This window comes from Myxine glutinosa, chromosome 3 (assembly GCF_964187855.1).
Source record: "Myxine glutinosa chromosome 3, kmMyxGlut1.1, whole genome shotgun sequence".
Lineage (NCBI taxonomy): Eukaryota > Metazoa > Chordata > Myxini > Myxiniformes > Myxinidae > Myxine > Myxine glutinosa.
In genome coordinates, this window is record NC_136263.1 from 73,386,798 (window position 1) to 73,412,355 (window position 25,558).

The window sequence follows — 25,558 nt, forward strand, 5'->3', positions numbered from 1 at the left end:
CCGGCGCGTGCTTTGCCTGTCCTTGCTTTTCATTTAATAAACCTTTCTATTATTTTCTGTACATATACTTCACGCAGTTTTCCGGGTGATTGATTTAACAGGTAAGCCTGAAGGGGCTCTCGCCGCTCACCTCCATCCCGCGCACTTGGGTAGCTTTGGTTCCGGAGTCCGCCATTGAGTTTTCGCCTTGGGGGCTAATGCCTGATATAAATTTCGGCGGTTGCGCGACATTTGGTAGTCAGTAGTGGGATTGAACCCTAATAAAAAATTGGTGTCAGAGTGTGGAGAATTGGGAAACAAATTTTTTTGTTGTCAAGGCGGAGAAATTTGTATAGTCGATTGGACGTACGGAGCGCGATATCGCGTCTTCGACAAATTAAAATTTTGTTTTTGGAAGTAAAATAAATAAGCACGCGGGAAACGACCTTCCGAAAAGCGGATGTCGGAGGTCGACGAAATGGACGTGCGTAGCGAGGCTTCTGTCAGTTTAGGGAGTGAGCCGGAAATAGGGGAATTAGAAGTGAGTCTTGGAACCTCCCCCGTCCCGAGCACCAACTCATCCCCCTCCCCCTACCGGGGAGTCGGGAGCAGTAGGAGCGGCCCCGACAACCGACCAGATGTTGGGGCAATTGCTTAAGACAATGAATGCTCAGAGTGAGAAAAGTGAGCGAGCCAGTCGGGAATTGAAGGAAGAAATTCGGGGAATAAATGATAAATTTGAATAATTTGATAATTTGAATAATTTGACAGACAGTCAAACAGACAGACAGTCAAACAGACAGACAGTCAAACAGACAGTCAAACAGACAGTCAAACAGGCAGTCAAACAGGCAGTCAAACAGGCAGTCAAACAGGCAGTCAAACAGACAGTCAAACAGACAGTCAAACACAGTCAAACAGACAGTCAAACAGACAGTCAAACAGACAGTCAAACAGACAGTCAAACAGACAGTCAAACAGACAGTCAAACAGACAGTCAAACAGACAGTCAAACAGACAGTCAAACAGACAGTCAAACAGACAGTCAAACAGACAGTCAAACAAACAGTCAAACAGACAGTCAAACAGACAGTCAAACAGACAGTCAAACAGACAGTCAAACAGACAGTCAAACAGACAGTCAAACAGACAGTCAAACAGACAGGGGTGAAAACATAACCTCCATCTACCTTTGGTGGCAGATTAAAATCCCTTCAGCTGTTCTCAAGTTATCACATTTTTGACTGACATGACATGACATGAAGTCTGACCTTTGATCTGTTCATGCCATAATCCAATTAGTTAATCTTTGCATCGTATATACTTATACCAAGTTTGTTCCAAATCCCATCACTGGCTCATGAGTTGGCGTGGCAACACATTTTTTACTGAGCATGACCTCTGACCTTTGACATAAAAATCTAATCAGTTCATCTTTTCATCATTATACATAACTGAACCAAGTTTGAATTTGATCCCATCAGCCATTCTTAAGTTATCACGGTAACAAAATAATTGTACCTTAACATGACCTCTGATCTTTGACTTTTTAACCCCAAAATCAAATCAGTTTCTCTTTGCATGATAATATATAATTACTAAGTTTAGTGAAAATCCCATGAGTTGTTCACAAGTTAGCTCGGTAACAGAATTTTTACCTGACAGAACGTCTGACATTTGACCTTTGACCTCTTCGCCCAAAATATAATCAGTTGATCTTTACATCATTATACACACTTGCACCAAGTTTGACTAAAATCCCTTTAGCCGTTCTCAAGTTATCACGGTAACAAAAAACTATCATGGACGGACGGACAGCCGGATGGACAACCTGAAGACAAGGAAGACGGCGACTTCGTCAGTGAAGGCATAAAAAAATTAAAAATAAAAACATTTCCTGGTCAGATATACATGAACAAATCTGTCAGCCATACAGAAAGATTGACAGATTAAACATTTACCATACAATCGTGGCCAAAAATATTGGCATCTTTGCACTTTTTCCAAATAACTCACAATTTTCTCCAAAAATAAGCTGAAATTGACGAAAGTATTTGGTCTCCACAATTCTTTATTTCACTATTAATATTACAGAACCTTTGTTTTTGATTCAGAACTTAATATGAATGATCGTTTTAAGGCCATTTTCCCCGCTAAAGCGGGGGTTAGCCTTGCGGGCCCCATGACAATCATGGTTCCCTGTTTGAGGCAATGTTTTTATGGCCGGATGCCCCCCTTCCTGACGCCAACCCTTAGTCGCCTCTTACGATGTGCAGGGATACAGTGTACCTATTCTAAACCGGGGTACACACAGGGATCATTCATCCCAGCAAGCTGGTACTCAATTTGCCGACCTCGGAAGGATGACAGGCTGAGTCAACCCCCCTGGCGTTAATTCAGCGATCGACCGGGATTCGAACCAAGGACCCTAGGATCCCAAGCCGGCACCCTAACCGCTAAGCCAACACCAGGGTTTCAGAACTTAATATATCCTTTTAAATCAGAAAATAAAAAGAAATGGCATTGACCAAATTATTGACACCCCTAGACTTGATATTTGGTAGCACAACCTTTGGACAAAATAACTGTAGTCAAGCGCTTGCTATAGTCATGAATGAGCTTCCTACACCTCTCCACTGGCAGTTTGGCCCACTCTTCTTGTGCAAACTTTTCCAGTTCTCCCAGATTTGAAGGGTGCGTTCTCCCAACTGCTGTTTTCATATCTCCCACAGGTGTTCAACGGGATTTAGATCTGGACTCATTGCTGGCCACTTCAGAACAGTCCAGCATTTTGTCTTGAACCATTCCCTGGTGCTTTTTGAAGTGTGTTTAGGGTCATTGTCCTGCTGCAAGACCCACGACCATCAATGGAGACCCAGCTTTCTGACACTGGGTTGAACATTGTGCTCCAAAATGCCTTGGTAATCGCTTGATTTCATGATGCCGTGCACACATTTAAGGCACCCTGTGCCAGAGGCAGCACAGCAACCCCAAAACATCACTGAACCTCCTCCATGTTTGACTGCAGGGAAGGTGTTCTTTTCTTTGAAGGCTTCATTTTGTTTTCTGTAAACATAGAGATTATGTGCTTTACCAAAAAGCTCCAATTTGGTCTCATCAGTCCACGGGACATTCTCCCAGAAGGATTTTGGCTTGTTCAGGTGTGTTATGGAAAACTCCAGTCGGGCTTTCTTTTGTCTCTCTCAGCAGTGGGGTCCTCCTGGGCCTCCTACCATTGAACCCCCTTTCATCGAGTTGGCGACGGATGGTGCGAGTTGAAACTGTCCCACCTTGTGTCGGAAGGTCAGCTTGAATCTGCTTGGCAGTTGATTGAGGTGCTTTCTCCACCATTCAAACAATCCTTTGCTGCAATCTTCAATCAAGTTCTCTCTTGCGGCCACGTCCAGGGAGGTTGGCTACAGTGCCATGGGCCTTAAACTTCCTGATAACATTGCGTACGGTGGACACAAGATCATCAAGGTTTCTGGAGATGGACTTGGAGCCTTGATATTGCCCATGCTTGGCTACAATCTTGTGTCTGACCTCCTCAGACAATTCTATGGTTTTCTTTCTTTTCTCCATGCTCATTGCGGAACACGCAGTGACACAAAACAGCAGAATGACTCCTTTTCTCCATTCAAATGGGTTGAATGAGTGATTTTTATATTGCAGGCAACTGCAACAGGTGAGTTGAATTCCAAAGTAAAGGAGAATCACCTGCTTGAAATCTAATTATTTCTAACAACTTCTAAAAGGTGCCAATAATATTGTTCAGGCTATTTTAGGATTTCTGTGTGGAATAAGGTAAGATTTAGTAATTTTTGGAGCTTTTTTTGTTTTGTTCCACCGAAAACCAAAGAAATACATATGTGAATACCTAAAGATTTTTTAATTTCACCTATTTTCTGGAAGAAATGGTGCATTATTTGAAAATAGTGCAAGGGTGAAAATATTTTTAGCTGCAACTGTACATGCCAATTCGCTATCAAAATGTGAATATTGGTCAAAAAAGATCCATTTCAATTACTTTTTCCCTTTCAATAAAAAGGAGGAACTCTTTTGACACTTTAAATAACTAATGGGGCCAGCAGTTACAATGAGCCCACTCGATGATACATATTTATATATTGGGCTGACACAGGATAGCCTAGATGTAAGCACACTCAACTCTAAGCTGTCTAACCTATGTTTGAATCTTGACCCAGCTATGAACTGTCATCCGGTGTTTCACAGGCAGGATGATTCATCAATATATGTGCCGTTCCTCAGATGCATGTTAAACGGGTGTCCTATCTGTCAGCATTCGTTGGTGGACGTTAAAGATCCCATTGTGTCCTTTGTGAAGAGTAGGCGAACTATCACCACCACAAAATTCCAAATTCCTACCCTAACCATTAGAGGGCATTGAATCAGCGGCACAGCCGCACCCTCAAGCAATGATGCAGCATTGTGCTGCATAAGAACGAAGAAGACGAAGACGAAGACGAAGACGAAGACGAATATTTAAAAAAAAAAAATCTCCATTCTGTATTTACTCGGGTTATAAAACGTTTCCAAAAAGTAAAACTTCATCAATCATTCCTCATTTATCCTGGCAATGTTATTAAATGCAAATATAAATTAAGACATCTGCACCTGCACCACCACCACCACCACCACCACCACCACCACAACAACAACCACCTACAACTCCGGAATCATGTCACAAATTAACTTCAGCCTGGATTAGTCAGAGGGGTTAAAGCACAGATACTGTTAAAACATTTGAAGGAAAAATAAAATAAGATCCCTACCTAGCTGCAGATTCCCAATAGCCTCATCATAGTTATCCAGCTCCAACTGGCTCTGTCCCATGAAAAAGTGTCCCTTGACCGACTGCGTATCGAGCTCGAGGGCATGTTTGCAGTCTACCACAGCCTTGTCCCACTGCTGCAGTTTTAGGTAGCACAACGCTCGATTCGTGAAGTACGCAGTCACGGACGAGTTTCGCTTCTGCACAAAAGTTGACAGTAGTGGCAAAAAACATTTTATAAACATTGAAAGATCAAATATTTCTATTTGTTTTGTATGTTTGACGGCAATGTATAAAAGTGCATATAAAGTCTATCAGACCAGACAAAATGTGCAAATAATCAAGCCCTCCCTAATGGGAGACTGTTGCCTCGCTCGCACCACGAACTATTCCTGTGCTAGAAAAGCTTAAGCGCCGCTTTCTCGTGCCCAAATCCTAACCTCCACAAGGAAACCCCACCTTTAACCAGGTCAGCAAAGCGTTCTTGTGAGATGCATTCCCAAGTCATTCCATCGGGTGGAGAGGTTTGTTGGTCTAGCAACGTCATCGTATTCTCAGCCATCTGGCATCACACTCCCAGCCCCCTGTAACAGCAAGGAAGACAAAATGGCGGACGGAGCCAAGGCCGTCTTGGCACTTCTTCGAGACCGAAGAGTTGCCAGCGTTATTGGCAAAAGAGAATGTACAAGCTGAACTGGTGTCAAATTCAAGAACTTATAAAGTGTTTCCATCTTTCTGCAACGCACGTCATGATACCGTGCACAAGTTGAAATTTACAGACACGCAAGTGAAGGATGACAAAAAAAACAAAAACCGGCTCGTGCCAAAAACAAGCCAGTAACAAGAAAGAGCAATCAGAGATTGCAAACCCTTGCCAGGACGTGTTCTTAGTGGTTTTTAAAGCTTTTGTGTTAAAACAAAAATGGCGGCCGAACCACGTGACTGATGACGTCGTGATTATTTTTTTCCTCCCCCAACTTATCCCGAGATGACACTCAAGAAATTTCATCTTGATCGATGAAGTTTTGTACTTGTCGAATTATGACGTCATAATGCAGGCACCAATGACACCATCATTAACATATTTTATTCCACATGGAGAGTTCTTTCCAATGAGCCATGTCTCAATTTTTTTCTATGCAGCGCTTTCGGAGAGATAGAGGTGCATTTTTTCGGCTCTTCAAAGATGGTGCCTGTACCACGTGACCTATGACATAATTGTCATTTAAAAAATTTACAGGAGGAGGCGCACCTATGGTGAAAATTTCCTGTCAATCGGACCAACGGTTACAGAGAAAATCATATTTATTCTGTGCGGACAAACAGACAAACGCAATATGCAATACCCCGTCCTCTGGCGAGGGCAACAAGACACTTTCCACCATGCTTGAGAATAGGTCTGCAACAGTGTGTTATGCAATAATGTCGCAATATTGCATAATCAACAATAAGGTTACGCAATAACGTCACCGACATTCACAAGGAAAATGGTCAGAATGCTTATGTCACTTGGAACGGAATAATTCGCAGTGCGAACGAGGCATCACTTCATTGCATTTTTGAACGGGAAGCCTGGCAACATTCTCAAATTGTTTTGTATGGATTCAGCTCAACACAGACAATTGTCTCACAAGGCTTCTTCCCAGTCTACAACTGCTAAGGCATCTTCATGAAGTTCAAAGAAAAGCAAGCATTCAGTGTAACATTACATCATAATTTCACAATTGCAATGTGGAACCTTCTGGGAATCAAGTTGCATTTGATTTTTAGTGACAGATAAATCAGGTAGGACAACACCAATACTAACACACAATAGTATATTTTGCATAAATTTCCTCCCCCAGGCACGGAACTTACCAGGTCTAGTGTCTATATAGCTTTAATGATATCTTCTGTTACTAAGAGGAGAAGTGTCTGTCCGTCTGTCCACATGTGTATCATCATACTTCATTCTAAAGGGTTCCTTCGGTCATGGAATAATAAAAATAGTACGGTTGGAAAGCTCATAACCGATTTACTTGAAACAAAAATTCACGTCCGTTTAATCATAAAAGTGCTCGTCTTCCGAGGATTGAAGAAGCGGGAATTAGAGCTTAATGCAGTGGCTCAAAATGTAACGTTTATTATTCTACGACAGCGTGAAACCTTCAACAGGGCATGGAGCGAGCACATTGGAATATATGGCAGCACTTCTCAAAGCAAGATAAACTAGAATGGCGCTTGGTAGAGCGGATATCTCCACGGGGTTGAACAGTTTACATTTGTATCCCACTGAAAAGCCAGATCTGGATCCGGACCTGAACCAAAATCTAAAGACTTGTTCTTGTCACATACCTAACTTATCAAACTAGTTTTGTCATAACTCATCAACAACGATTTGAAATATGCTATACATCATTTCTTGCCCTCTCTCTCAGTTGCAAAGAATCACTTGAAGAATTCCTGGATCTGGATCTTCACCCAAATCTAATCAATTCGTCCTTGTCACACAACCAACCTGTCCACCAAATTTCGTCCAAATCTACCCACAACTTTTTTGAGATATCCTGGTCTCAGAGAGTCAGACAGAAAGACAAAGGTGAAAAACATAACCTCTGTCCACCTTTGGTGGGGGAGGGGTGGGGGAGAGGGAGGGAGGTGGAGAGGCAAGGCGTGGAGGGGATCAGAGGGAGAACCGCTCCAGGACATGAAGTAAAAAGGTGGGTGCCCTCCTCCCAGTACGTTCAACCATTTTTACAACAAGAAAAACATTTGGGTACAAATCCATACATGTATCTTCACGACAGGACACTGAGATGTGTTGCGATGGCGGAGGCGTGAGACGCCGGCCCAAGGCGGCCCATGCAAACTTCCGATTTATTATACATGGGGTGGAACCTTCTGGAGAGACACCTCTCTTGTGTAACCATTCCGTTGTTCTTATTCTCGAATATTGCTCCCTCTGTCAGTGCCGGTTTAAGGCACCGGTGGGCCCCCATTGCTTACCATTGCTTTTAAGAAAATACCATGCAATTTGATAACTTACATTCATTAGTTGTAAAAAAAAAATAATAATAATAAAAAGGATTTTAAAAATTGATTATTATTATACACTTCATTTTTTATTCCATATTAATCTTCTCATATTTTTGAGGCTTAGTCTTGCAAACTCATCAATTAATTGCAAACCGAAATTGGGAAAACTAAATAGCCTATTTTACTCCCAGGGGTCCCAGGATTATCCACCCAAAATATCTTTGCGATCGGTTCAGCAGTTTTTACGGTACCTTCAAACAGACGGACGGACATTTGGTGAATTATAGTAAGATAATTATATATATAATTATATATATAATTATATATATAATTATATATATAATTATATATATAATTATATATATACATATATATATATATATATATATATATATATATATATATATATATATATATATATATATATATATATATACATATATATATATATATATATATATACATATATATATATATATATATACATATATATACATATATATACATATATATATATATATATATATATATAATTATCTTACTATATATATAGTGTGTACCCTGGATAAGAATAGGTACGCCGTATCCCTGCGTGTCGTAAGAGGCGACTAAGAGGGTTGGCGTCAGGAAGGGCATCCGGCCATAAAAACATTGCCTCAAAAAGAGAACCATGACAATTACAACTACATGTGGGCAGGGTACAGCCCGAAGTGGAGATCGGTTTCTGAGGTTTGGGACATGGAATGTAGGGACAATGACAGGGAGATCAGGAGAAGTGGTGGAAGTATTGGTCAGAAGAAGAGTGGACATATGTTGTGTGCAAGAGACGAGATGGAAGGGAAGTGGTGTGAGAATGGTGAAGGGTAGGCAGGGACAGAATTACAAGTTTGTGTGGCAAGGGTGCCTAGAGGGCGTGAATGGTGTTGGTGTCCTGTTTTCTGAGGAGTTTGTAGACTGTGGTGAGTGTGACTAGAGTGAGTGATAGGTTGATGATGGTGAAAATGATGATTGGAAAGCTCTTGGTGAACGTCATCTCGGGATATGCTCCGGAAGTTGGTCGAAGCGATGAAGAGAAGGCCAAGTTCTGGTGTGCGATAGAGAAGCTGATGGAAAACGTGAAAGATTAGGAAGTTGTTGTGGTAGGAGGAGACCTAAATGGACATGTGGGAAGGAGTATGGATGGTTTTGACGGAGTTCATGGGGGTTACGGATATGGTGTGAGAAATGGAGAAGGTGAAAGGATTTTGGAGTTTGCTGATGGAGCTGATTTGTTGATTTGTAATACTCAGTTCCAGAAAGAGGATAATAAGCTTGTTACATACACGTCAGGTGGGTCGACGACAACTGTTGACGACCTGATGGTGCGTAGGCGAGATGGGGGCACCTCCGGGACACAAAGGTGATCCCGGGGGAGGAGGCTGTTTCACAGCACCACTTGGTTGTCTGCGACATAAGGGTGAAAGGTGCGAAGAGAGCTCGGCGGCTGAAGTACCAACCGAGAATGAAGGTGTGGAGGTTGAAAGAGGTGACAGTAAGGGAGGCATTAAAAGAGAGGCTGAGTAGGGTCGAGGATGATGTGGTTGAGCTTGAAAGTGGTTGGATGTCAATGAAAGCTAGTCTGTTGGGAGCCGTTGGTGAGGTATGTGGATGGACAAAAGGACCACCGAGTCACTCGGAAACATGGTGGTGGGATGATGAAGTTTGAAAGAGGATTGACGAGAAGAGGAAGAAGTTCAAGGAGTGGCAGAAGGCGAAGGGTACGGGAGCAGAAACAGCAGAGCATGAAAGTTATAAGGCAGCCAGGAAGGCTGCAAAGAAAGAGGTAGCAAAGGCACAGGAGGCATGTAGGAAAATGTTCGGAGAACGCTTGGATTCGGAAGAGGGTCAGAAAGCAGGATTCAGGATTGCAAAGCAGATAGCGAAAGAGAGGTGTGATGTGATGGGGGTGAGTTGCTTGAAGGATGAAGTGGGACAAATCGTTGTCGACCCAGATGGAATTAAAGGAAGATGGAAAAGATATATGGAAATGCTGTTGAATACAGAGAATGAATGGGATGGCAACATAGAGAGTAACCCAGTTTTAGGACCGGCAGAGAAGATAACTGAGAAGGAAGTTGAGGAAGCGATAAAAGCAATGAAGGGTAGAAAAGCTGGAGGGCCGACGGGAGTTCTGGGAGATATGCTGAAGGCAGCAGGAAGTTGGGGTGTGACGAGAATGACAGAGATCTGTAATCTGGTGGTGAAAGAAGGCCGCATTCCAGTGGCTTGGGAACTGAGTACCCTCGTCCCTCTATACAAGGGGAAAGGTGACCCTCTGGAGTGTGGCTCGTACCGAGCGATAAAGTTATTGGAGCATGGAATGAAGGTATTGGAAAGGGTGTTGGAGAGGAGGATAAGGAAGAAAGTGAAGATCGACGAAATGCAGTTTGGATTCATGCCAGGAAGAGGGACGACAGACGCGCTTTTCATTGTGAGGCAGTTGCAGGAGAAGTACATGGAGAAGAGGAAGAAGTTGTTTCTTGGGTTTGTTGATCTGGAGAAAGCATTCAATCGGGTTCCACGCAAAGTATTGACATGGGCATTGAGGAAGTTAGGAGTGGAGGAATGGTTGATCAGAGTAGTGATGGCAATGTACAAAAGAGCGCGCACAGCTGTAAGGACGAAGGACGGGAACAGTGGTGAGTTTGAGGTGAAGGTGGGAGTGCATCAGGGGTCGGTACTAAGTCCACTACTATTTGTAGCTGTGATGGAGGTGCTGGCTCAGAACGTAAAGGAGGGTTTACCGTGGGAGTTGTTGTATGCAGATGATCTGGTGTTGATTGCAGAAAGTATGGATGGACTGAAGGAAAAGATGAACAAGTGGAAGGAATGTATGGAGACAAAAGGTCTGAAGGTGAATATCGGAAAGACGAAGGTGACGGCAAGTGGTAAAGCATGTGGTGAGGTGGAAAGAACTGGGAAGTGGCCCTGTGCTGTGTGTGGGAAGGGTGTCGGAGTGAACTCCATTCAATGTACAATGTGCGCTGAGTGGGTTCATCAAAAATGTAGTGGTCTGAGAGGGTCATTAACCAGTGTGGCAGCTACATTCAAATGTAAGGTGTACACAGAGGGAGCTGCAGATGGAGGAAATGTTGAGTTGGATCTTGGAGACGGCGTGAAGCTGGAAGGTGTGAAAACATTTTGCTACCTCGGAGACATGCTGAATGGAGAAGGTGGATCAGACTCGGCAACGGTTGCTCGAGTGAGATGTGCATGGAAGAAATTTCGGGAACTGAGTGGCGTGCTGATGATGAGGGGAGTGTCGTTGAAGCTGAAGGGAAAGGTGTATGCTGCATGTGTGAGAAGTGTTATTGTTTATGGGAGCGAGACATGGGTAATGAACGTAAAGCAGCAACGAAGGTTGGAAAGGGTGGAAATGCGAATGGTTCGACGGATGTGCGGAGTAGCGTTGAGAGAGAGGAAGACAAATGATGAATTGCGAAAGATGATGGGAATAGAGCCTGTGATTGATGCTGTGAAGAGGAACAGGTTGAGATGGTTTGGTCATGTGTTGAGGAAGGATGAAAGTGACTGGTTGAGAAGAGTGATGGAAATGAATGTGGAAGGAAGTAGAGGACGGGGAAGACCGAGAAAGACTTGGCTAAAGATGGTCGAAGAAGAAATGTGGGCAAGGGGAGATGGAGATGGACAAGGAGAGATGCAGAAAATAGGGAAAAATGGAGAAGATTGTCATGGGGACCGCAAGGCTAACCCCCGCTCTAGTAGGGAAAATGGCCTTTTAAAATGCATGTTGTGTTGTTGTAATCAGTTTCAAAATGCCACTCTCGATTGAGATCAAAGCATAAAAGCGTTGTTCTTGCATTGTAGAATGCAAATCTGACTTTAAGTGCTTCAATTTTGAGAAGGAATGCTCTCCCCTTCAGGCACGGACACATCCAACGGTAGGTACATGCGTTAGGTATTTCCACTTGCACCACCCGACCACATAGCGCGCGCTCTCCCTCTCTCGCTCACGCAGTTGACCTAAGATGGCGATGGGCCCTGTCCAACTGACCCTCTTGCCAAATCAATAAAACGGCCCTGCCCTCTGTTCACTCAGTCCACCGATCCTCCACAGCAACTCCAGGATGCATGTGTTCGTCTCCTAACCCCATCCTGGTTGAACTTGTCAAAATCCAGGCTGACTGCACATCTCAACTCATTTCTTTGTCGCTTCTCTTGTCCATGGAACCATGTTCCAGAGGCCGTTCTTTTCCCACTCTTCCCTCAAGGACATCAACCAGGCAGTGCACAACCACCCTGTGTAATCCGTCACCCCGAACCGTACCCGTGCACATGTTGTTCATGTAATGGATTTGAAAACTCACAAATAGATGAGGAGAAAAGGAGGGAACTAATCATGCTCAAAACACTTTGCTTTTCTGCACAAAACGACCACAGATTTAAGAGCACGAACAGGTCGCAAAATTCTGGTAGGGTGGAGTTATGTATCAAAAATAGCGAGAGCATGGCAAGCCGAGTAAACCAGGCCTTTTAAAAGGGTCTTATGGGTTGAGCAAAGTCTAGACTTCTCACAAAATGCATGATATTAATGTTTAATAATAAAAACAACTACCATCCTTAGACTAGATGGTATTTATAAAATACTTACCCGTGCAGTTGACTTGGCACAAGCCAACCCTTCTGTTTTTGTTTTTTTTAATGGGGTTTTTTTTTTTTTTTCTTTGATCCAATGTGGCTACCAGACCACGTGATAGATGACGCCATAAATTTACATTCTCCAATATAATTGTTGCAAAGCCCACATCACGCTCAATAAATTTCAAACTGATCAGACCAAGCGTTGTACTTGTCGAATTATGACGTCATAATGAAGGCACCAATGACGTCATCACCAACACTTATTCCCCATGCGGTGTTCTTTACAATGACCCATGTTTCAATTTTTTTACATGGAGTGGTTTCGGAGACAGAGGTTCAAAGTTTGTTTTTCCAAGACAGCGCCGTATCACGTGATGTGTGACGTCATAATTATCAGTAAAATATCTGCATGAGTCGACGCATACTATGGTAAAAATTGTGTCAATCAGACCAACGGTTGCCGAGAAAATAAATGCAAGAAAATGCAAATGCAGCGTATGTAGGCGTCCAACTCTAACCCGCTTTTCATTCCGTGCAGTACGGGGTAATTACCTGGTTTACATAGGCTACCTATCAGGGAATTTTCAAGTAAGGAATACGTGACACGATAATCAAGCAAAGGTCAAAGATGTTCATGTCCAAAATTTAAATTGAATAATTAAAGGATAGAATGGGGGTGGGTCGAGGGGAAGGGGTCGGGGGGAAGAGGGGAGAGGGTCGGGGGGAAGGGGGGAGAGGGTCGGGGATCGGGGGGAAGGGGCCGGGGGGAAGGGGTCGGGGGGGAGGGGTCGAGGAGGTGGTCAAGAGGGGGGTTGGGGGCATTGAGGGAGGTGACGGGAAAGGGTCGAGGAGGGGGTTCGAGGGGAAGGGGATGAGGGGAGGGGGTCGAGGGGAAGGGGATGAGGGGAGAAGTCGAGGACGTTGAGGGTGGTCGAGGGGAGTGGGTCGAGGAAGTTGAGGGTGGTCGAGGGGAGTGGGTCGAGGGGGAGAAGTCGAGGAAGTTGGGGGTGGTCGAGGGGAGGGGTCAAGGTCGTTGAGGGTAGTCGAGGGGAGGGGTCGAGGAGGCGGTCAAGAGGGGGGTTGGGGGCATTGAGGGAGGTGACGGGAAAGGGTCGAGGAGGGGGGGGTTCGAGGGGGGGGGATGAGGGGGGGGGGGGTTCGAGGGGGGGGGATGAGGGGAGGGGGTCGAGGGGAAGGGGATGAGGGGAGAAGTCGAGGACGTTGAGGGTGGTCGAGGGGAGTGGGTCGAGGGGGACAAGTCGAGGAAGTTGAGGGTGGTCGAGGGGAGTGGGTCGAGGGGGACAAGTCGAGGAAGTTGAGGGTGGTCGAGGGGAGTGGGTCGAGGGGGAGAAGTCGAGGAGGTTGAGGATGGGAGGAGAGTTGGGTCGAGGGGGAGAAGTCGAGGAAGTTGAGGGTGGTCGAGAGGAGGGGTCGAGAACATTGAGGGTAGTCGAGGGGAGGGGTCGAGTGGGAGGGGTTGAGGAGGAGGGGTTGAGGAGGCGGGCAAGCAAGCATATGAGATACCAAAGGGAGAACCCCTGCAGGGCATGAAGTAATACTAATAAGTAATAGTAATAAGGAGCGGAGGGTTTTGTGACTCACTACAAAAACATTTTCGGTACAAATCTTCAAATCCATAGAGGTTTCCTCAACACGTCAGGACGATGCGTGAGAGGTGTTGCGACGCCGTTGGCATGGAATTGGAAGACAGGGACTGGGAGATGCGACGTCGTGTGGCGGCACGTTTCGGGTCATGTGTTACTGTTTGTGTTTGAGATCATTTATCGATATACATGGACACACATTAATCTCCACATCTCTAATTAACACAACTCACGATGGCCTTGCTGTAGCACTGGACTGCATCGTCATACTTCCTTCCCGAGAAGAATCGGTTTCCCTGCTCTTTAAGTTCTTGCGCAGTCGTCATATTTCCCTCCAACGATTAATAAGGTTAACCGAAAACCCCAAGCTCAACCTGCCCGATATTAACCGCTACAGATGAATGTTTAACTTGACGCTATATCCGCGTTCCGCTTAACCTCCGTCATGTCAAGATAACTTCAATTGTCAACTAGTCTTTGGTGATAAAGGCTTTCAACAAACAATGACAGAATATTTTGTTGCACAAGTATGAGGTTCAAGAGAAGAAAACGACGGATTTTAACAAAAAAAAACAGAAAAATCAGAAACCACCATCGTAACCTACATTGCCATGTCCGTTAAACACCGCACAAACAACGACTAGGTTAAAAAAGACAACAACTCGCGGCAATAGTTTGGGCTTGTCTTAAAGTATGAAATCATATATGTATATATGAAGGTTCTGCAGTTCTGGGCTGTCTTCTCATTTTTAAAATTAATACAACCCCTGGGGTTTCCTCCCACTACCAATCAGGTCGCTATCGCTTGCCAAGCCAAAAGTTAATTTTAAACAGTTCGTTGGAGTTCTTGCTTGTAAACGTTTGAGTGCTTAAGCCACTTGGCTTGCGATTGGTAACCGCAATGGAACAAACCCGTTAACGTTTATGCCAGTGTCGCTCAAAATAGATTACATGAAAAAAGAGGTTATTATTTTTACGAATACAATTCAAAATTACGTTCTCTTTTATTAACTGCATTTGCGCGAAGACGAAACAAATGTGGCTTATGCAGTGGCGTTAGAAATATTTTGAGTATTTCATGTGACGTCACTTTTTATGGGGCGAATCTGCTTCCGCGGATTGGACGATTCGGTTCATTGAATCGGTTTGCTGTTGCTGGTTGTTAAATGCTCATCAATCCTGAACTGCTGATAGGTCAGTGCGGCACAGCGATCCTTTTCGGCTGACTTGTCCGTTTATTTTTCTTTTATAAATCACATTGTTCTCGAAATAAACCGGATTTTTAAATGATAGATTTATTGTCTATATGTATATGATAAATATATATATTAAAGCGCGGCGTTACGCGCGCTGCTTGTGAGCAAGGAGGAAGCGGACAACGCGGTAACTTGTAAGAGTCTTTATTCAAGAGCTCACTGTAACACTGAGCTGCTCAGGGCTGCGCGCCCCGTGTATATCGTGAGGCCACGCCTCTCTCCCGGGCGTGGCCCACCCCCACTTGGTGTGCGGGGTGATGTCACCACGTCAGTGCTTTCGTGTCCGCCACACGCGCCCCCCCAGAATCCCCGCGCACCTGAAGGGTCAGTTTGCGGGGCAAACGGATGACCCAGCCGAAGCGCCCCTTGGCGACTGGCGGCGTCTGGGATGCAGGGATGCCATCTGGGATGCCTCCGGCTGCCCCTGGGATGGGTGCAGGACCGGGGGGCGGCCCCGACGCGGGGGTCGGGCCACTGGCGGTGGATGGTCCACGTCGAGGTGGGCCGGCTTGAGGCGGTCCACAGAAACGTGGTCAGGAGTACCGCCGATATCCAGGGTGAAGTGCTTCACCCCGGTCTCCAGCACGCGGAAAGGCCCGTCGTACGGGGGCCGCAGTGGTGTCCGGTGGGCATCGTGGCGGACGAAGACGTACTCCGCCGTGCGAAGCTCCGGGGCGACGTGCGTCGGTGGGTGCCCGTGGCGTGCCGTTGGCACCGGGGCGAACCTCTGGGCGGTCTCCTGCAGAGCGGAGCGCTGCTGTGCCGCGGACCATGGTGCCGTGGAGTCGGGGAGGAACTCGCCCGGCACCCGCAGCGGTTGCCCGAAGACCAACTCCGCCGCGGATGCGCGCAGGTCCTCCTTGGGCGCCGTCCGGAGGCCCAGCAGGACCCAGGGGAGCCTGTTGACCCAGCCGCTGTCGCGGAGGGTGGCCCGGAACGCGGCCTTCAATGAGCGGTGAAATCGCTCACACAGGCCGTTAGCCTGGGGGTGGTAGGCCGTGGTTCGGTGCAGCCAGACCCCGAACCCCTGCGCGACCGCCCCCCAGAGCTCCGAGGTGAACTGGGGGCCGCGGTCGGACGAGATGTCTGAGGGGGCGCCGAACCGGGCGACCCGGGTGGCGATGAAAGCCTGCGCGACGTCCGCCGCTGTCGTCGACGCCAAGGGCACGGCCTCCGGCCACCGGGTGGTGCGGTCCACCATGATGAGGACGTGGCTGAAACCCCGCGAGGGGGGCAGAGGTCCCACCAGGTCCACGTGGATGTGGTCAAACCGGTGTTCCGGCACCGTAAATGGGGCCAACGGGGCCTGGGTGTGCCGGTGCACCTTGGCGCGCTGGCACGCGAGGCACGTCCTGGCCCAGCCGCGGACGGCCTTCCGGAGGCCATGCCAGACGAATTTGTCGGCGATCAACCTTTGGGAGGCCCTCGCACCTGGGTGGGACAGGCCGTGGATGGCGTCAAACACCTGGCGCTGCCAGCCCGCGGGCACGATGGGGCGAGGCCGCCCGAGGGAGACGTCGCACAAGAGGGCCGCGCCCGTGCCGTCGAACGGCACCTCGGTGACGCGGAGGCCCGTGACGGCGGTCCGCAAGGCCTGGACGTCGGGGTCAGCGGCCTCGTCCGCTGCCATCCGGGCATAGTCGATGCCGAGGTGGACTGCATGGGCGACGGCCCGGGAAAGGCAATCCGCCACCGGGTTGTCCTTCCTCGCGTCGTGCCGGATGTCCATCGTGTACTCGGACACGGCCGAGAGGTGACGCTGCTGCCGGGCCGACCACGGCTCAGTGACCTTGCCCATCGCGAAGATCAGCAGCTTGTGGTCGACGAAGGCCGTGAACGCACGGCCCTCGAGCAGATGGCGGAAGTGCCTGACCGCCAAGTGAAGCCCGAGCAACTCGCGGTCGAAGGTACTGTAACGGCGTTCGGGCGGGCGAAGCTGCCGGCTAAAGAACGCCAGCGGTTGCCAAGCTCCACGCACCCATTGCTCATGCACCGCGCCCACCGCGTAGTCCGAGGCGTCGGTGGTGAGGGCGATCGGTGCATCAGGCGCCGGATGCGCGAGCATGGTGGCGTTAGCCAAGGCGAGCTTCGCGCCCGTGAACGCCGCGTCCATCTGCTCGGTCCAGGTCACGTCGCCTTTGCCCGGCTTACCTCGGAGAGCTTCGTGCAGGGGGCGCAGGAGCTGGGCGATACGGGGAAGGAACCGATGGTAAAAGTGTCACCATGCCCAGGAACTCCTGCAGCCCCCTGATCGTGCGGGGTCGCGGAAACCCCTTCACCACCTCCACCTTGGCCGGCAGGGGGACGGCTCCGTGCCTGGTGACGTGGTGCCCCAGAAAATCGATTACGGCGACGCCGAACCGTCACTTTGCAGGGTTCACAATCAGGCCATGCTGGCCCAGGCGTTCGAAGAGCGTGCGGAGGTGGTGTAGGTGCTCTTCGCGGGACGCGCTGGCGACGAGGATATCGTCCAGGTAGATGTATACAAAATCCAAGTCGCGCAGGACGCTGTCCATCAGCCGCTGGAACGCCTGAGCCGCATTCTTCAGACCGAAGGGCATCCGCAGGAATTCGAAGAGTCCGAACGGCGTGATGACCGCCGTCTTCGGGATGTCCTCCGGCCTGACGGGGACCTGATGGTAGCCGCGTATGAGGTCCACCTTCGAGAAGAAGGACATGCCCGCCAAACGGGTGGAAAAGTCCTGAATGTGGGGGACGGGGTAGCGGTCGGGGGTGGTGGCGTCATTGAGATGGCGATAGTCGCCGCACGGTCGCCATCCCCCGCCGGGCTTCGGCACGATGTGCAGCGGCGACGCCCAAGCACTCTCCGAGCGCCGAACGATGTCGAGTCGCTCCAGGGTAGCGAACTCCGCTTTTGCTACCGCCAGCTTCGTCGGCTCAAGGCGGCGTGCCCGGGCGTAGACCGGTGGCCCGACGGTGGGGATGTGATGGGCCACCCCGTGCTTGACGACCCCCGCCGAGAAGGTGGGCCGCGTGAGGGCCGGGAAGCCGGCGAGGAGGCGGGTGAATTCGTCCGCTGCCGGAAGCGTACAGATCAACGTGGCCGGAACCGAACCGTTCGGCAAGCCGCTTGGCAAGCCGCTCGGTGAGCCGCTAGGTGAGCTGCTCGACGAGCTGGGCAGCGCACAAGCGAGCGAGCTGAACGTCTCGGCCTGGACAAGACGTCTGTGCTTTACGTCGACCAGGAGCCCATTAGCGCACAGGAAGTCCGCGCCAAGCAATGCCATGGGCACGTCGGCGGTGACAAAGGACCATCGGAAAACCTGCCCTCCGAACCGCAGAGAGAGGCAGCGTTTTCCGTACGTACGGATGGACGTCCCGTTCGCGGCAAGCAGCGCGGGGCCCTCGCCCGCGGCGTGCTTGTCTGACGTACCGGCAGGAATGACACTCACCTGCGCTCCCGTGTCGCACAGGTAACGGCGCCCGGATAAGGTGTCCGTTATGAACAGCAGGCTGCTCGAACGGCCGGCGCTCATTGCCACTATTGAGCGCCGGCCCGGGCGTTTCCCGACCTGTTGAAGGAGCATGGCGGATGACACTGTCGAGCCTCGTGGCCGAACTTGGCGTGGAACCAGCACCAGGTGGTGGAGCTGGAGGAGTGCGGCTGGCTCCGCCAGGCCGGTGGAGCCGGCGGTTTTCCCCGCGGTGGCGGTTTTCGCCGCGGCGGTGGGCGGGGCGTGGCCCTGCCTTATTTGTCTTTTTCAGTGTCCCATCAGTGTTTGCGAACGACCATGGGATAGGACCTAGAGGATGCTTTAGGACTTCTTTCATATCGAGTTTTCTTGATGAAGCAACCAAGACCATATGACCGAACAGCTTATTGTCACTCTTCAGAACAACTTCCTTGTTTGTGGATTTCTTGGTTTTCCGTTGCTTGATACTGTCAAATGTCTTCAAGCTCAACCTTGGAATCTTCTCATAGAAGTTTTCTCCTTTCGCTATTCGATCCTCTTGGAATTTTTGGTACGTTTCTTCTCCCTTCTTCTGTGCAGACACCAAATCAGCAGAAACATCTGGTGGAGCAGCTGCACCAGTTGAGATACTGATGAGCTCGGTTTCGCCTGTCTCGAAAGGATTCGTCCAGTTGGCTTCAAGAATATCTCCAAGAGACTGTACAGCATCTTCATCTTTCTTAATACGGGAAGATGTCAAATCATGATGAACACTAGACTCGGAAACATCTGTCATCTTACGTAGTTGTTGTAGACATGAGCTGCGATACTCTGCTGTCATGTAGAACCGACTCACTGCACCAGGGTTGAGAGAGAATCCTTTCGTGCCACCTGTAATATAAAACCTTGGTAAGTACATTGTTTCATTACAGGTATTTTGTGCACTTGCTGCACTTGTTCAGCTAGAAATGTAACGTTTTAGCTTAATTTCCTACCCGCTGTTTGCGTGTCTTTATTGATGGTCTCTTCGATTGTTTGGTCAACCGGAATACGTCCAAAGGGGTTACTGTCACCCAGTTGAACCGAGAAACCACCATCTAACATGTGTTTGTATACCTCGGGGTGCGTCTCTGGAAGCCTTGTCATTTCACAGTAATAGAGCGACAAGTACCTGCAAAAAAAATATTATTATGCAGGTGCGTATGAGGAAGAAATTTTGATATATGATTTCATGATCACCAATTTACTGCTTAATTATTAATCATACCTGGCGTAATTCTGCTTATCATACGCGAAGCACCACGGTATCATTCTCTTGACTGCAGACAGATGGAGAGACCAGATTCCTTCTCGTGAGCCTCTGATGAGATCCAGGAGAACGCCTACAATGTCAATGAAGGAGATCCAGAAGGATGCCAGCTGCCCTTGGTTGCTGCGTAGATGATCAAGATACTGTGTAAAACGCGAAAGCACCAGAGAGACAGAATCATTCCTCAACACCGAGTCCAGAGTTTCGTGGGACACATCTTCATGTAAGGATCTGATGGCTTTGGTGGTCTCGTTCAGGTGCTTTACATCTTCAGCATGGTGGTCTTCGAACCATGGATAGAAGCCTTTCCAGGCTAATCTGAGCAAGGCCTCGTACACAAGTTTACAGAGCCGAACCCCTCGGTTGTAGTTGCGACCTTCGAGGACTGATGTGATTGAGCCCTCGGCTATTATGCCTGATTCAACAGCTAGATCCCTCAATCCAGCCGAACTGAACCTCTTTCCAATGATTGATAACAGGTTACACAAGGTATGGAACGTTCCCATTCGTAGCACCACCTTCTGAAACAGTTGGTTGTGTTTCCATTTGATCTCCACAGCTTTTGCATACAAGGCTTGGTCGAAGACACAAACTATCTCCTGAACATTTAGTTCATCCTTTATCTTGGCAGCCTGAAGCAAGATCTGGTGTACTGTTGATAAATGTGTGGCTGGAGCGTTGATTGGAGGGAGATATCCTACGGTGTCTTTCTTGACTGATATATCGTCTCTCGTCGTCAAATTGAAGCCAGTCCAGGAACTGATAGACTGATTTCTGGTATCAGAAAGACGAGTCAATGACCACACAAGGTTTTTACAATTCGCTGTTTCCACCGCTGATTGCATATCCATATCCAGAGGTTTCATGGCTGGTGGTCCTTCTCTGTTGCCTGCATTGTAGTCTGGCACTTCCAGAGCTACGGGTCATGCATTTTATCATCTGCACGTCTGCTTCTTCTCGTTTGATTGGGCAAATTTACTCTCTGGTAGCTTCACGGTCTGGACTTGAGGCTGTATGATAATTCCATTCACCCTGTGAGAGGTACCACCACCGCTAAGCGTCTCTTCGAGTCTGTCAATGTTGTCAAAGGCAAGTGTTGTTGGAATACCTGTATGAGAGGTGGACGGGAGAACAACCCCTCGGTCTGCTTCCTTCCTTTGTTTCTGAAGACATAATGCAGTGTCCATCTCTTCAAGCTCGGAATACGAGATACTGTGTCCCAGTCGATTGAGCAACTTAATAAGTTCAACATTGCTTGTGAGGGATTTTACTCCCCGTGGCAGTAGAATGTGCTTGGTGGTGGCAAGTGCCCCTCTACTCACAGCATACAGGCAATCTTGTCCTATTGACTGCACAACACATTTCAGTTTTTCCGTTCCATCCTCTGCTTCACCAAGTAGAAGCAAATTCAAGAAGGTTTGTAAAGCATCTGGCAAAATACTGTACTCAGAGTTCAGTTCATCAGGATGCAGAGGCCACGGTTTTGTTTTGAGCTTCTTGATTTGTCCTCTTATGTGGGTCGCTGACAGTTTCACAACATTTTCCATATCATCTACATGCTTTAAACGCTCCAGTCGATCTTCAATCTTCGTCAGTTCAACCACTACCTTCTCCAAGGAAAAACTATCTGGATACACTAAAAGCTTACCACTGTTGTTGGTGACAAAATGAAGTGATTTGCCAAATTCACATTCTAGTTTTCGTCGTATGTGTTTTTTGGTTTGTAATTTCACATTATTGCAACCAAATGATTGCATATGGTTCACGAATTTCTCAGTCAGAACTGTCATTTTCACCACTGTTGGCTCCACAAACAATGTCTCTCTGATGTACATGAAGAGGTGTAGGTAGGATTCATGTTCGGCTGCCTTATAAGCCACTTCGTCGTCGTCAGTTGAGTTTGTATTTGGAGGTGTTTGTTTCTCATCTCTGGTATAGTTACGGTAGCAAGACTTGTGGTAATGAGCCTCAGCAGCAATCAACTCCCTAGATGTAATTGTGAGGATACGATCATCCAGCTTTGTAAGAGCTGCATTTCTTCCTTTATCATCTGCACGCATCTCTCGAGACTGCAGGAGGACCTCTCTAGTGTTAGAGCCTGAATCATACTTGCTTTTCTTTTCACAAAAGATGCAAACTGCCTCTAAAACACGTGATGTGGTAGGTGTGCTTCGAGAAGATCTTCTTGTTTCACTGGAACATTCTCATTCCGTTGTTTTGACAAACTTTGCGAGTGTTTTCTTATGTGTGAAACTGGCTCGACAGTCTCTGTGGTAAAACAAGCGTTCGTCATATTCATGTTCCTCGAGGTCATTGATAGGAGCAAAGTTTTGTATTTTGGCTGCATTCAACAGTACGTTAAGGGATTCTGCATCTCGAGGCTTGGTAACATTAGATTCAGATGATTGTTTGGAACAAATAATGCAGGTTCTTTCGATTGAAGATTGTTTGCGCTTCTTCCTAGGTGACTCCATAATGTATTGATGTTCACATTCTGAACTCAGTCACACACCTGAAATGAAAAATAAAGAAACGTTCAGAATCGTTCATTTTGTTTGATAATCTACATTTCAAACCTTAAATAAATTTTCTTCATCTGATATCTGTAAAAGTATATATTAGACTTAATTATATCTTAAATATTTTTGCTTATGCATTTAAAAATTAATATTTAAAGCACCTAACAAATATTTTATAAGTTTATAGTTTATAACAAATATGGTCATACCAAAAACTGTTGTAGATCATCACAGCACGAACAAAATATCAGCTGAAAACCCTTAAATATAAAAATTAATATCGCATGTCTTGCCTGTAAGTAAAGTAAATTGTATTTGTTAATATCCAGTAGAAATTGCACACATATCAAATTTTCACTTTTTGCACAAATAATACCGCGTTTATATGAAATGATAATGCAATTAATGGACACAAAATAAGTTCCAAAAAAAATTATTTAACAAATATACATGTTTTATCACATCCACACACAACCACACACACAAAAAAGCAACATTCATTATTGATTATTTTATTTGGTCGCCATAAGCAATATTGTAACAACTTCCATGTGTCAGAAATGGCCATTTTTGCCACATTTTCATCAAAATATTAAAATCGCTGTAGAAAACTTGAGCTGTGAGTTTGGAATGTCCATCATGCATTTTTGTTATGTCCTCATATGTACCATCAATAAACAATAGGTTTTTTGAGGTGCCCTCAGATGGTACCGACTTCGTACCTGGCTCATGGACTATTTGACACAGCTTCGGACATCTTCGACATGGCCACATGACCATGAATTAAAGTCACGAGTTATACACTACATGATCAAAAGTATGTGGACACCCGAATATCGAACATCTCATTCCAAATTCATGGGCATTAATATGGAGTTCGTCCCACCCTTTTGCTGCTATAACAGCCTCCACTCTTCTGGGAAGGCAAACCATTTCTGTATGGACCTCGCTTTGTGCACAGGGGCCTTGTCATGCTGAAACAGGAAAGGGCCTTCCCCAAACTGTTGCCACAAAGTTGGAAGCACACAATCGTCTAGAATGTCATTGTATGCTGTCGCGTTAAGATTCCCCTTCACTGGAACTAAAGGGCCTCGCCCGAACCATGAAAAACAGCCCAAGAGCATAATTCCTCCTCCACCAAACTTTACAGTTGGCACAATGCATTTGGGCAGGTAGCTTTCTCTTGGCATCTGCCAAACCCAGATTCGTCCGTCGGACTGCCAGATGGTGGTGTGATTCATCACTCCAGAGAGCGCGTTTCCACTGCTCCAGAGTCCAATGGTGGCGAGCTTAACACCACTCCAGCCGACGCTTGGCATTGCGCATGGTGATCTTAGGCTTGTGTGCGGCTGCTCAGCCATGGAAACCCATTTCATGAAACTCCCAACGAACAGTTGTTGTGCTGACGTTGCTTCCAGAGGCAGTTTGGAACTCGATAGTAAGTGTTGCAACTGAGGACAGACTATTTTTATGCGTTTCAGCGATGGGCGGTCCTGTTCTGTGAGCTTGTGTTGCCTACCACTTCGCGGCTGAGCTGTTGTTGCTCCTAGACGTTTCCACTTCACAATAACAGCACTTACAGTTGACTGGGGTAGCTCCAGCAGGGCATAAATTTAACGAACTGACTTGTTGGAAAGATGGCATCCTATGATGGTGCCACGTTGAATGTCACTGAGCTCTTCAGTACGGCCCATTCTACTGCCAATGTTTGTCGATAGAGATTGCATGGCTGTGTGCTTGATTATATATACTTGTCAGCAATGGGTGGCTGAAATAGCCGAATCTACTAATTAGAAGGGGTGTCCGCATACTTTTGGTCATGTAGTGTGTTAATGCATGGTTACGACGACCATGCTACTTTACCGGCCCCAATAATTGACACTTCTTATGATGGCCAAGGAACATTGTAGCCCCAACCCTTTCATGTCGACCAAGTAATACTAGCAGACAGGATACCCAGCTTAATATCCATCTGCATGACAAGAACAAGTATCGCAGGTCCCAGTAGAGTGACTCCATATGCTATGAAGGTATGAATTAAGACGACAGTGTATAAGGAGGGATCACAGCCTTACTTAAAGTAAATACTGTCACGTCGCCGGGGATTAAGATCCCCAATGACGGATAGCCGAAGCGAGCTTTAACTTTGAGGCGTATTTCGAAACTTGGCGGGATTCTCTTTGGCACACACGGGAGAGGCCTGAAGCCTTATCTGATCAAACAGCCGCCACGGGGTTTTTATTACTCGACCCACAAATACAAATACTGGACGAGCAAAATCCACAATACAAGAATGAAATTCAAAAATCAAGGATTTAATGAAAATAATTGTGAAGCAATTAAAATGAATGTGAGGTAAAAACTATTTCCTAATTTGAGACGTCTCCACTCAGATGTCAGACTCGTAGACAAACAAGGGGAAAGATTAAATAAAAATAAATGTTTTAAGCCGGACGGCATTCAGCTTTGCATCCCAAATGGCCTCTAGGAGCCTGGTGGTCGTTGGAAGTCCGTGCGGCCACACGCGTGGGAAGCGCACCAACAAATGGCGCCGAAAATGCTCAGGCATGAGCAAGCAGCCAACCGGCCCTTCCTCGCTTCCACCGCCAAGTGAGACGCGGCTCTCTCCTCCCCCGAAAAGCACCAGTCAACAACACCCCCTCCTCCAACGTTGCAAAAGTTCCAAAGCTCCGACACGTCTCCTCACCAGTGCATGCGATACAACATCGCCCACTCGAGACGAGAGCCAGAACGAGAGAGAGCGAGGAAGAGGGATGCCTCCCCCTTTGTCCCTCGCTGATGTCACTCCCCGACCAATCATGACATCCCATTACATCAGTCCATGCTCCTAAACCAGTCACAAAGCTCGGGGCGTGGTTTCTCCGTTTCGAGTCCTTAGAGGCGGACTCTAGCCTTCCTTCGGGAATGTTAGGATGACATCGGCAGTCATGGGGCGGGGTTTACTTGCCCGATCGTAATGTCGAGTTATACTGTCAACATGACAGTGCGATGCCCGTTGTTGTAATTACC

The 25,558-nt window shown here is 47.3% G+C and overlaps 2 protein-coding genes across 3 annotated transcripts in view; one reads left to right on the plus strand and one right to left on the minus strand.

Moving 5' to 3' along the window:
• STUB1 (STIP1 homology and U-box containing protein 1) overlaps positions 1-14,513 on the minus strand; it is a 60,418-nt gene extending 45,905 nt beyond the window's left edge. The window contains exons 1-2 of the mRNA XM_068110661.2: positions 14,265-14,513; positions 4,773-4,971 (exon numbers count right to left, since the gene is read on the minus strand). Coding sequence (XP_067966762.1) covers positions 4,773-4,971; positions 14,265-14,357 — 292 coding nt within the window. The 5' untranslated portion in view covers positions 14,358-14,513. The remainder of the gene's footprint in view (positions 1-4,772; positions 4,972-14,264) is intronic.
• LYRM1 (LYR motif containing 1) overlaps positions 14,036-25,558 on the plus strand; it is a 66,485-nt gene continuing 54,962 nt past the window's right edge. The window contains exon 1 of one of the 2 annotated variants that reach the window (XM_078774201.1): positions 14,036-14,170. The gene's annotated coding sequence lies outside the window, so the exon portion shown is untranslated. Of the gene's footprint in view, positions 14,171-14,898; positions 15,226-25,558 lie in introns of those variants that run through there. The other variant, XM_068110654.2, reaches the window with a different exon arrangement.